Source organism: Arvicola amphibius, chromosome 13 (genome assembly GCF_903992535.2).
Source record: "Arvicola amphibius chromosome 13, mArvAmp1.2, whole genome shotgun sequence".
NCBI lineage: Eukaryota > Metazoa > Chordata > Mammalia > Rodentia > Cricetidae > Arvicola > Arvicola amphibius.
The window spans coordinates 49,747,642-49,760,504 of NC_052059.1; the positions used below are offsets into that span (position 1 = coordinate 49,747,642).

The 12,863-nt window shown below is 45.2% G+C and overlaps 1 protein-coding gene across 1 annotated transcript in view; it reads left to right on the plus strand.

The window, feature by feature from the left end:
- The first annotated feature begins 7,360 nt into the window (after positions 1–7,360).
- Msra (methionine sulfoxide reductase A) overlaps positions 7,361–12,863 on the plus strand; it is a 308,377-nt gene continuing 302,874 nt past the window's right edge. The window contains exon 1 of the mRNA XM_038309899.1: positions 7,361–7,578. Coding sequence (XP_038165827.1) covers positions 7,443–7,578 — 136 coding nt within the window. The 5' untranslated portion in view covers positions 7,361–7,442. The remainder of the gene's footprint in view (positions 7,579–12,863) is intronic.

The following is a 12,863-nucleotide window of genomic DNA, read 5'->3' on the forward strand; positions in this document are numbered from 1 at the left end:
GAGACAGTGCCTGTTCCTCCTCTCAACTCTGATCTTTCTCAAATAATGATAATGTGTTTGTAATTAGAAAGTCAACAAAGTTCATTAACTGCTTATCATGTGCCCTGAGTTCAAACTATTTAATAAATGAGCCATTAAACTGCTTTATCTTTTTTTGAGTTTAAAAAAATGCCATTAATAGTTGTGAGAGAAAGATGAAGAAAGTGAACATCTACTATCTAGAGAGTTCAGTGTGGGTGTGTTTGTGCTTTGCAAGGCTTCCCTCCTTCCCCTCCACATTTCTTCTATTGTTTTGTTTATAGACAGCGTTTCACACTAAATCCCAGACTGGTCTAAGACTCATTATGGAGTCCACAGGCTGGCCTGAAACTCGAGGCAATCCGCCCACACCAGCCTCCCAAGTGTTGGGATGACAGGAACAAGCCGCCATAACCAGCTACCGCCTCATTTCCACTTTTTCTTTCTTACACACACACACACACACACACACACACACACACACACACACACACAAAGAGAGAGAGAGAGAGAGAGAGAGACAGACAGACAGACAGACAGAGACACAGAGAGAGACAGAGAGCGAGGGGAGAGGGAGAGAGAGCTGTACATTTTACAGTACCACTGAAGAAAAAGAAGATGAATGATATATGATATACATGTATTTTGAGGGCAAAATATCTCTTAAAAAGAAATAATTAACAGATAGCATTATCTAGCTTCATACAGGTATTTACTGAGTTATCAGTGATTATATGTACTCAAATAAGTTACCCAGTAAGCTTTGAAAGAGTCTATCTAGGGCTGGAGAGATGGCTGTATGGTTAGGAGACTTGCTGCTCTTGAAGAGGACCTAAGTTCATTTCCCAGTACCCATATTAGGCAGCTCACAAACTGCCTATAACTCCATCTCCAGTATATCCAATACCCTCTCCTGGCATTGTGGCTACCAGCACACACACACACACACACACACACACACACACACACACACAAAATAATGGTTGAAAACAGTGTACTTAAAACAGGTTTCATCGAGATACCCAACCCTCACCCCTCCACTATCTCAGTCATTCAGCACATGAATTCCAGAGAATTCATATGCTTGGGAGTATTGTCCTCTGTGCGAAGATCCTGGCAGCTGCAGGCAGCCAGGGGCTTTTCAATGCCACCTTTAGACAGGTAAATTCCAGAAATACCTGCTGATGGACAGATCACAAAATGCTCTCTTTCGGCTTACAAAGTTTGTGATTCAGCGAGTTTAGAGAACTCGTGATTGCTCTCTCCTGTCCTCTCAATGTCACAGATGAAAAAAAAGAGATGACCCAGTAAATATCTTGCCAAAGGTCACAGAACTGGTTAATCCAAAACCAGGTTTCCATCTAGGCCTTCCCTTGGATGCTGATTCATTCCCCTTGCTCTCTGCTCAATTCGTCAACAAAGGCTGTGAGTGGCCTGCAGTGCTCTGGGGTTGCTTGTCTCTCCCTTAGACTACAGTCGGCAAGCAGCGTCAGTCACAGGTGCTACATTAGGCAGCCTGGGGAGTGTGTTCTCTGGGATCATCTTGTTTCACCGTTCTGTGTTGCTAATAAATAATTACAGAAGAGATAATGTTGATGAGTTTGTTATTCATTTTTTATTATTGCTATCGTGTGTTTGTGTGTGGTAAGAGAGAGAGAGAGAGAGAGAGAGAGAGAGAGAGAGAGAGAGAGAGAGAGAGAGAGAGAGAGAGAGAGAGAGAGGTTAATTTTTATACAGATCTGAGGGCATTCGGATAATGAAATAAGAGCCAAGGTGCCCATCTTTTCTTTCCTTCCTACATAGTCCAGGTTAGCCTCAGACTCATGACCTGTCTGCCTCTGAGTGTGGGAAGAATACTATATGTATCTAGTCCACTGAGCATCCTGTGGTGATGAGGAAGACAGAGATAGATTCAGGCAGATGGTCAGGAGCTGCTGAGACTGGTCCTGGCGGTCATTCTGCCAACACTGACTCAATGCAAACTAAGTGTCTGACTTGCAGTGGGCTTTTGGGAAGCAGTAATCATCAAATACTAACATGATTCCTGCCTGCATAGAGCTTACTGTCCTGTGGAGAAGATATATCTCTACTGATTATAGGATTAAATATCGTTACAGTCACAATCTAACACCTACATGTGAGGATGCATTCTAGGCACTTTTCCATCTTAACTTAGTTAAGCCTGGTGTTTATTGTGAATTCCAGGTTGGCCAGGACTATGTAGTGAGTCCTTGTTTCAAAAGAAAACAAATAAAATACAATAATAAAACCCTCAATCAAACAATACCAAGTGATTGCTTATTTATTAATCTACTTTTGGCAGTACTGGGGAGTGAACCTAGGCCTTCATGAAAGCCAAGCAAGCTCTCTGCTTGCTATCTTCCACCCTTCCTTTTGGGACAGGTTCTCATGAAGTTGTTCAGTTTGGACTCTGTAGTCCAGACTTGCCTAGAATTTATAATCCTCTAATCTTGATATCCAGGGTAGCTGGAATTATAGGAGTGTGCCACCAGGCCTGGCTCTAAAACATGTGATTTAGGGGCTGGAGAGCCAGTCCTGGGGACAAGAGCACTTACTGTCCTTTCAGAGGACTTGAATTTGGTTTCTACTATCCATATCAGGTGGCTTAGAACTGCCTGTAACAAGATCTGATCCCCCTGGCCTACATGAGCACCCATATGATACATATAAACTCATGCAGGTGCATGGACACACACATACATAAAGATAATAAATTTCCTAGCCTGGCAGTGGTGGTGCATACCTCTAATCCCAGATTTTGGAAGGCAGAGTCAGGCAGAATCTCTGAGTTCAAGGCCAGCCTGGTACAGGACAGGCAGGGCTGCACAGAGAAATCCTGTTGGTCACTGATCTCTGGTTCTCATAGCCTCACAGCTCCACACGAGCCATTGGGAGAGGAGACAGGATAGAAGGGGAGTGTGCTGCTTGCTTCTAAGGTCATGACCTTGGAGTTGCACAGAACTACACCTTCTTTCCTGGAACAGTCACTTCATCACAGGGTAACACCTAGTCATCCTCACCTGGAAGGACAGGCCCAGTTTGAACCTGGTGGCTCTGTTGGTGTTCAAACATGAGGTGAAATAATGGTGGGTGGGAGACACATGCTTGTCTCTTGAGAAGGACCCTGAAGGGGGGCTTTGACCTTTTACTGAAATCATTCCATTCTGTATTCCATAAAGACCACAAACTTCAAAGTCAGTGTTGAAGAGAGTCAGGTTCACCCAGCTTGTGTGTGTGTGTGTGTGTGTGTGTGTGTGTGTAAAGCTGTGATGATCTTGAACTGGGGACATCGAAAAGCTCTGATTTGAGTCCACGTTCTCTCTCTTAGTAGCTGTTGGTTTGGGCGCCTCTCTGAGCCTGTGTTTCTTCACCTACAAAAACTTTGAAAATGGGTTGGAGCGAAGGTTAAAAATAAAGCGTGCGGCGTTAACAGGAGCTCGCTGTTTAGTAATGAAGTCGATTCTTATTTCACCTTCCTCTTAAAAATTCAGGAAAATAATCCATGCAATTAATTAAATTCCTCAGACAGCTCTGTATCTTCTGGAAACAGGCCATACAGAGAGCCACTTGGTTATAAGTATGCAAATGTGAATGTCGCTTCAGCTTTTTATTTATTCATTTAGAAGGGTGTCTCTCTACCTAGGTAAGTGAAACCTTATCTGTTTGAGTGTGCCAGGGTACCTTTGCTGTATTTGCAGCTCAACAGGGAGTATGGGTGATGGCTAAGTGCCTGGCACATGCTGGCTCTCGAGCAGCCTCTCTGAGTCACTGGCATTTTTTTTTTTTTCTCTTCAGAAGGCCTGAGTCTTCCATGTGCATGGTCCTGCTGAGGCTTGGTCCATGGTGGGACACAGTTAGCAAACTCATAAACCAAGGAAGGCTCTCGTAGAATCTTAAGTCATAGTAGTACAGATGCATATTAAGGTAAAACAGCCCGATACTGTTTCACAGTCATGATTAAACAAGTATGTTTAATAGGGAAGTCACGTTCGTCAATACTTAGATAGCAATCAACTTTCTAATCCCATACTTCATGTGTTGATTTCTTCTATAAGGTTTTAGGTATTTTCTGGTTTGGATACAGAGCTCATGTAGCCCTGGTTGGCCTTGTGCTCACTGGATAGCTGAGGCTAGACTCGTACTCGTAATCCTTTTGCCTTTACCTCCCAAAGGCTGGCATTACAGGCTTTTACCATCATTCTTGATTTTCCCACATGTGTGTGTGTGTGTACATGCTTCTGGAGATCAGACGTCAACACTGGGTGCCATTTCTCCATTCCTCAGGTGTACCATCCTGTAAACGGGCATTTCTCTTCCTCCACCTGTTCACAAATACCTCGTGGCTGCTTCCCAAATAATTGACTCAGAGGGTTAATATTACTTATAAACGATTGGCTGATAGCTCAGGCTTGTTACTAGCTAACTTTTACATTTTAAGCTAACCCATATTCCTTATTTACACTCTGCCATGTGGCGGCACCTTAATTAGCATGGCACGTTCATCTCCCTCTCCATCTGGCTGGCGACTCCCAACTCTGCCCTTCTCCTTCCCATCCTCCTTAGTTTGGCTGTCTTGCTTACGCTTCCTGTTTGGTTACTAGTCAATCAGCATTTTTATTAAACCAATTTGAGTGACAAATCTTTACAGTGTGTAAGAGGATTATTCCACAGCACCATCCATCTTGGTTTTGTACTTATTTCTGAGGTAGGTATTCCTGGCCTGGAGCTCACCAACTACGCTAAGTTGGCTGGGTAGTAAGCCTCAGGGATCTGTCCCTTTCTGCCTCTCCAGTGCTGGGATTCCAAGCATTAGGTCCAAAATGGCAGTGCTGGGGATACTGTCCTACAGGACTTTAGCAGGGTAAACAGAAGGACCATTATCAGGCAAACAATCGTAAAAGTAGGTTTTTTAAGGAGGGTTCTGTTTACCGGGAACCAAGCTTAATCTCCCTCCGCAGTCAGCTACCTAGTTTCCTGTAATCTAGGCGGTTTGTATTTGTGTCAGCTCAAAGATCCCTGCCTGGTACAGGACAATTGTCTATATTCTATCAATTATGTTTTAAATAAATGCTGATTGGCCAGTAGCCAGGCAGGAAGTATAGGTGGGACAGCCAGACAGGAAGTAGAGGCGGGTCAAGGAGAACAGGAAAATTCTGGGAAGGAGGAAGCCCATTTCTCCTCGGTCCTGTCGAAAGATGTGATTGCCCTGCTAAAAAAAAAAAAAGGTACCAAACCATGTGGCTAATATAAATAAAAATAATGGGTTAATATAAGTTATAAGAGTTAATAAGAAGCCTGAGCTAACGGGCCAATCAGTTTATCATTAATATAGACCTCTGTGTGGTTTCTTTGGGGCTAAACGGCCATGGGACCTGGTGGGAGGACAAAAGCCAGGCAGGACAGACAAACCTATGACAACAAATGGTGCCAAGGTGTGGCCAACTGTATCCACATCCACCCCTGGCACATAAAATCTGCCTGAGTTTCTGGTAGTTTGCTTGTCTCTCTGCCCCTACTCCAAGATTAGTTTGATCACCAATAAACCTTTCCTTCTACGTACCCTCAATTACAGCAAGCTATGCTCCCGTGCCCAGCCTCTTTATGTGGGTTCTGGGAATAGACTAAGGTCCCAGAAGAAGGAGCATGAGCTCGCTCTAGTCCACTCACTATGGAAGAAGAGCCAGGGCCTCAAGAACATTTAAATAATGTACAAAGAACACTCAAAACTGTTCAAACTGGGGCCAGAGAGATGACTCAGCAGGTCAAGGTGCCTGCCACCAAGCCTGATGATCTCAGCTGGATTTCCAGGACCACAAAGCAGGAGAGAAACGTTAGTAGGATCTCACTACTCTGAACAATAAAATTCTAAACATTGCTTCTATTTATTTCTTCTCATTTTCCCTAAGTGGGTAAGTAGAAATGCTTGTATTTTTATAAATCTTACATACTAAATGTTTATGGATTGTGGTTCTTATGCACCTAACATTATATAAGTAGTTTCCCTCAACGTTCCAATTTCTTCCATTACGCAGTCACAGTATTTAGTTATGAAGTATTTATTCTTATTTTTATTTTGCTTTGTTTCTCCAAGACAGGGTTTCTCTGTTGCTTTACAGCCTGTCCTGGAACTGGCTCCTGTAGACCAGGCTGGTCTTGAACTCAAACTCACAGAGATTGGTCCGCCTGCCTCTGCCTCCTGAGTGCTGGGATTAAAGGCGTGCGCTGCCACCACTGCCCGGCTATGAAGTATTTCTTATATGTTTCCATGTTCCATCAACGACAAAACAGAAAAAAAGCAAGTCAGTACGTATCAAAAGGCAGCAAAATAGAAGTACAACATATTTTCTTTGACAGACTATTTTGTCTTTAGTGACTAGGCCCCCTTCAAGCCTGGAAGGGACACCTTGGGATGATTTCAGGCAAGGCCTTGTAGAAAGAACCCACTTGGCATAATTTCACGGCAAAAACAAATCAAAAGCAAACTGCGGATACAAGTTGGCCCAGGGGACTTCTACAATATAAGGTAAACACCTTAATCTGTTTAACGTTGTTATGTCTGGCAACATTCTATACAGCACGCTAATCCTCCTGTCCTTCTATTACAGCCCCACATGAACACAAAGTGGTAACTAAACCCACAGAAGAGCTTAGGTTCAAAGCTTCAAATCCCTGTGGGTGCTAATCCTGGTCCTTCCTTCACACGAGCCTGTCCGCCCATTTTGGCAGAGTGTGTAAACCAAAATCTCATAGACGGACCTCTCAAGTCACTCATCTGGCCCTAGTAACCTCAAGATTAAGGCGAGATTTGTTCTCGGAATATTCTTATTTCAGAAGACGGATCCAACTGCATCATTAAATCCACGCGTTAACGAAGTATTTGTGCCTGCATCCTTTATTTTATGGGCTGAAAAATGTATTTATACACACATACACTCATATTGTGTGTGTGTGTGTATATATATATATGTATGTATATATATGTACATATATTTCACATTGAGTATGTAATCCTTTGTGGTGTTGAGAATCGTGCTTTGGATCAATTCTACTGATCAAGATGATACCAATAGAAACAGACAAATTTTCTAGCTGTTTATCCATCCATCTTCTTACAATCTGCCTTCTAGCTCTCTGCCATTTTATGCACACACTGATTTCCCTTTTCTGCTTTGTGGTTGACTGAGCACGAGAAACACACTGGAAACCATGCTGGGCTAAGCTCTTCCTGGGCACCCGGAACACGGGCCGCGGACGTGGTGAAACGGCAGGAACTTTAACTAATACCCCGCGGTGGCGTCCAGCCAGCATAATTTTTGGCCCTAGCCGCTTCTCGTACTCAGGAAACTTTGCCCCTCAGAGACAGCCAGGTCTGGAGGTCGGCCGGCGGGACGGATACACTGCCCATGTTCTCCGCCGCCAGAAGGGCTTTCAAGCTACTCTCTGGCTCCATCCTGGTACCGAGAATGGGCGACTCAGCTTCGAGGGTCATCAGCGCGCAAGAAGCCTTGCCCGGCCGCGCCGAGCCGATCCCCGTGTCAGGTAAGACGGCTCGAGCGCTGAGCATGCGCGCCGAGCCTGCGCACTGCACCCTCCCGGGAAAAAAAGAAAAAAACCCGCGGGGCCTCGGGCGGGTCCCAGGTCGGGGTCTGCGCGTGCGCGGAGGGCAGCTCTTTCACCTCCTCCTCCAACCCCCCCCCCCCCCCCCCCCCCCCCCGGCTGTCTTTACCGCAACCCCCCCCCCCCCCACACACACACACGCCTTCTCCCGCTCCGGGACGGGTGGGTGCTCAGCAGGGCAGTCTCCTGTCTCAGTGCTTCTCTTTGTTTGAGTCTCTTAAGACAAAACAGGCAAAACAGGGCGCTCTGAAAGAATTTAGCGTCGGCATCTGATTCAGCTGGGCTGCAAGCTTGCAACTCCATGTTTGGAGCTAGGATGAGAGCCACGTGAGAGCTGTCTTAGACTCCTTTCTCACCTAGGCCCCCAGGAGAGTCAGGCTATTGCCAGTTCCCGGGAAGTGCTGGAGGGAGCCCTAACGATGTGACTTTGTGTTTTGAAGTGGAATTTTAGGCCAGAGCTGGTTGTCAGAATCCTTCCCAGTTTCTACTTATTTCGAGGGCTGGCTGGGCTTTCTCTTCGGTTTCAGGATCTGCTTGTCCTATGAATGAGGCCTCCTGGAGATGTTTGTGCTCACACACTTAAGCCCCAGGTGCACTTTGGAAGATCAGCCTATTATGTGTGGGACTCGGTTTTCTCCTTGCACCACTTAGGAGCCTGAACTGAATTCAGATTGTGGGGCTGGCTGGTAAGCCCCTTTACCTGATAAGCCTTGTTAGCCCTATTGTATTTCTGGCCTCCACTCTTGGGGGTATTCATTCTTGGCAGGTTCTCACTGGGGCCGGTGTAGAATCCACATTCATTTACTTCCCACTGGGAAAGGGACCCTAATATCTGAGAGTGTGTGTGTGTGTGTGTGTGTGTGTGTGTGTGTGTGTAGACAAGTAGATTTTTTTTTTTTTTTTGGTTTTTCGAGACAGGGTTTCCCTGTAGTTTCTAGAGCCTGTTCTGGAACTAGCTCTTGTAGACCAGGCTGGCCTCGAACTCAGAGATCCGCCTCTGCCTCCTGAGTGCTGGGATTAAAGGCGTGTGCCACCACCGCCCGACCCAAGTAGATTTATTTGGTAAACTAGCAAAACCAGAAGGTGGCCTGGTACACGAGAAGATGGAGCAGCACACTGCTTCTTGGTTCTCTCCCCCATCCCCGCCCCAAAATATTAGATCAAAAGGGAATTTCTTATCTTAGGGAACCTAAGATAGAATACTAACTAGTCCCCATTCTCATTTCCAAGTTCCTTCTAGATAAGGAGTTCTCAGCCATCACAGGGCTTTTGGCTCTTCTGCTTCTGCTAATTGCTGTTGGCTTTTATATCACTGAAGCCTTAACTAAATGATAATAATTCCTGTCTGGGTACCATTAAGGTGATGATGCTAAAATCCCAAAATCAGCCCCTGGACCAAACACACTTGCAGATGACAGCAACTGGATAAGGGGAGGTTCACTTCGCTGTTAGTACTGGGAAAATAATAGGAAATAGTCTCTATTTGGAACAACCCCCACATGGCTATACCCACCTCTGTAATCTCACTCAGAATCCAATGGGAGCCAGCTTCCTGATCCCACCGGATGACATCTGATGGGCATGTGCCTCTGCCTTGACACCCTATGTTAATGTTCAGGTTTTAGACCAAACCAAAGACTCTTATATCCGGTTCAGTTAGTCCCCAGAAGAGTCTACTACCCTGATAATTCAATCTTTTACCCACTAGAAAAGTCACTAGAATGGGGAAAATGAAGTCAGCACAGCTATCTGTGGGTCCCTATCCACCCTCCTAGACGTCAGCTTAGCTGGAACCATAGGAACCAGAACTTCCGCCTTGTCATTACAGAATCAGAAATATAGGGCCTTGAGAACAGCAATAGATGCAAAGTTGCTGCCCTACCAAAAATAATCTGTTGCACATTTTAAAAACATTGCTCTCCTCTCTAGTTGAAATAGTACTCCAGAATAAAAGAGGCCTATGCCTCTATGTTAGCCATTCTGGGATCATCAGGGACTCCAGAGCCCTGCTTAGAAAGAGGTTACATGATAGACAATGGGAAAGACAACAATATAAGCCTGTAAATCAAACCTATCTCAAGGATTTGAGATGATATACTACTCAAGGAGGCAGGGAAATGAGAGAACCAAGCAGATGCCATAACAGTCTGCTAGATCTTCTCTCAGAGACCAGGCCTCAATTTCAGTTTCCTGAGACTGAATAAGCAGTTTCTGAGGAAGAGCCACGAAAGGACAATCATTCTCCAGCACCCCCAACAGCAAGGAGGAGATCTGGTGGCCCAAGCCATAAACAGCTCAAGAAGAAAACCAAATAAGGACAAAGTCTGGGACTTGTCCAGGCCTGCCCCCAGATGGAAAACTATAGCCCTAATCAGCCCCTGACTAGCTTTAGCCCATTAGAACACACTAATATGATTGCCACCTGCTTGAGCTAATCATATTTAAAGTGACCTAACTGCCCTAGGACCTCCCCTTGACTGTGCTTAAGCTCACCTCATCTCAGGGTCTCCGCCATCTTGCCTTTGCATGGCTGACAGGCCCCAGCATGATGGAATAATAAACGTCCTTGCTGATTGCATACATGGGTGACAGTCTTTTATTCTCCAAGGACCCTAACAGTAGACCGTCCTAACCCAGCACAGGTTTTTCAGGGCCCTTTTATCTTCAGGCAAAGAGGGCCTGGGAGAGGGCTTTAGGTTAGGAAATAACAGATCACTGTAGGCCTCTGGGCATCTCTCTAGCAGTCTGGAGTGGGTTGTCAGAAATCTGGTTGTCGGTAATCACAAGGCCACTGGACCACTGGACGCCCTGGTAGACAGTGAAAATATCTTATCTTGATCTCTTCAGACTTGAAGGGGGAGGGGAGAGGCGAGGAGATTTTGCTAAGCCATTAACCTGTGCTCCTCAGTTCAGAGAAACAGTTCTTAAGTGCCCACACAAAGTAGAAAGATGGTTGGATACAACATGGAGGATGTGAGGCTGAGTTGTCTTTGAAGCCATCAACACAGCGTCTGTCACAGCCTGCACAGCACCGGGGTTATCTGCGGCAAAGATAGAAGCAGACGTCTAATATGTTACCCAGCTGCACAGTCTCCAAAATTAGTGATTTCTAAAGTCAAGTGGAAAGAGGAGCATGGGCAGCCATCTTGGGCCATACCTCCCACCCACATGGCAGGCTGGAGGGTCTCTGGTGGGGAGGGGTCTAAAGGAAGTCACTGAAAGCCAGGAGGCTAGAGAATTTGCTTTGGTTTGCCTTCGGTTCCAGCAGCGGTGTGCCGTACTCTATCTAGTGAGTTTTGGTGTCCATGTCTTTGAAAGCTATGGACTTCATATCCCTAGTTCAAAAGTTACATTCTTCTACATTGCATCTTCAGCCCTTCTCATGTCTCTATATCATCCATCCAAGCCTGTTGTTAACTGTACCCAATTGTCTCAGAAGCTCTGTCGCCAGTGTGCCCGGCTTTAGATGACAAGGTCTGCCTGTTTAGGGCAGTGTTATCTTGTCCCAGGTATGAACTTCCACCCAGCGCTTCTGGAGCTAACCCTGCCCATCTTAACTTCAGTTCTTCTTCCTTTGTATGCTGCAAGACTGTTGTACCCTTTTATTGGCTGCAGCCTAGTAGTAGATTTACAGTTTGCAAGAAGGTAAGATTCGAACCTTCAAGCCTTTTTAATGTTTTATTTCTCTGGGTTAGCTTGAATGGATGGGAACATGAACAGACTGGCCTGGGTAGCCGGTTGTTGTTTATGTGGCAGGGCGCCAGACTGATGGCAATTGATACGGGACGTGCGCACGGAGGAGGACAAATCAGAAGATGATGGTGTGGAAAACTGACATCTCAGGTCAGTGAGGAAACTGGTGTAGGGACGGGTAGAGAGACTAGTGGGGTTACACTGGTGTTATTTCTGGTCACCACACCTTTAAAAATAGTTAAATCCCAAGCAGATGTGATGGTAATAGCTGGTGTATCACACACCAGGCACCTTGGGAAACTAAATGAATACATTTAATTTTCTCAATAATGTGGTGATGCATTAACCATCATTATCCTCATTATGGATGTGGAAACAGGCTCAGGAGGTCAGATAACTTATCCAAGGTCATACAGTAGGGCTGGCATATGCACTATGTTCTAGAGTTTCTGATATAACCACTCTTTTCCCATGTATGTATGCATGCATATCTTGATACAGTTTTAATGTCCTTCTCAGTTTGGTCTTGAATTTACTGTGTAACCCAAGTTGGCTTTGAACTCTCAGCAATCTTCCTGCTGCAGTGTGCTGAGTGCTGGGGTTGCTGGTATCTAACACTGTGCTTGCTTTCTTTAGCTAAGAGCAAAACAATGAAATAATAAGTATGAGAAAAGGAGAATTTATTTATAATTGTGTGAGGAAGGCCTTTGTATTCACAGCTAGAAAATCAGGAAACTGATAGTTAGATCACATTAAAAGTCTGTGTGGGGCCAGAGAGATGGCTCAGGGGTTAAGAGTGCTCGCTGCTCTTCCAGAGACCTGGGCTCAGTTCCCAGCACCTACAGGGTGACACAACCATCTGTAACTCCGTTCCAAGAGATCCCACACCCTCTTCTGGCCTTTGGGGGCACTGCTTGCACACGGTACACAGATTCACATGCAGACAAAACACCCACACACATTAAGTTAGTAAATAATAAGAATCAGTAAACAATAAAAAAAATCTTTGTGACAAAAATTACAGAAGCAAAGTCAGAAGACAGCTTAGGGTACAGCAGCATGTACTAAAAGGCAAGGACTAGTTTCCCCAATAGAGCAGAAGCTTCTAGAAGCTTGTAAGAAAAATGTCAGCAGTGATTACAAATCAGGCAGAGGTTTTGAACAATTTACCCCCAAGGAAGTACAGTTGGTTCTTAAACACAGAAAAAGATGCTCAAGTTCACTCAGTGAGGAAAATGCAAATACTGGTTTTCATTTTCAGATTGGCAAAAATCCAGAAACAATGATCCATTCTGCTGTTTGAGAGAGAGAGAGAGAGAGAGAGAGAGAGAGAGAGAGAGAGAGAGAGAGAGAAGCATGCACTCTATGTGTTGTTAGAGGCTGTCAGCCGGCTCCACTCTTATGGAAGGCAACTTGGCTGCCATCTACCAAAAATTTAAATGCACATTTACCTTCGATCTCAGGAATTCAATTTCTGGGAATTTGCCTTCCAGATTTGCTCACACACACGCCAA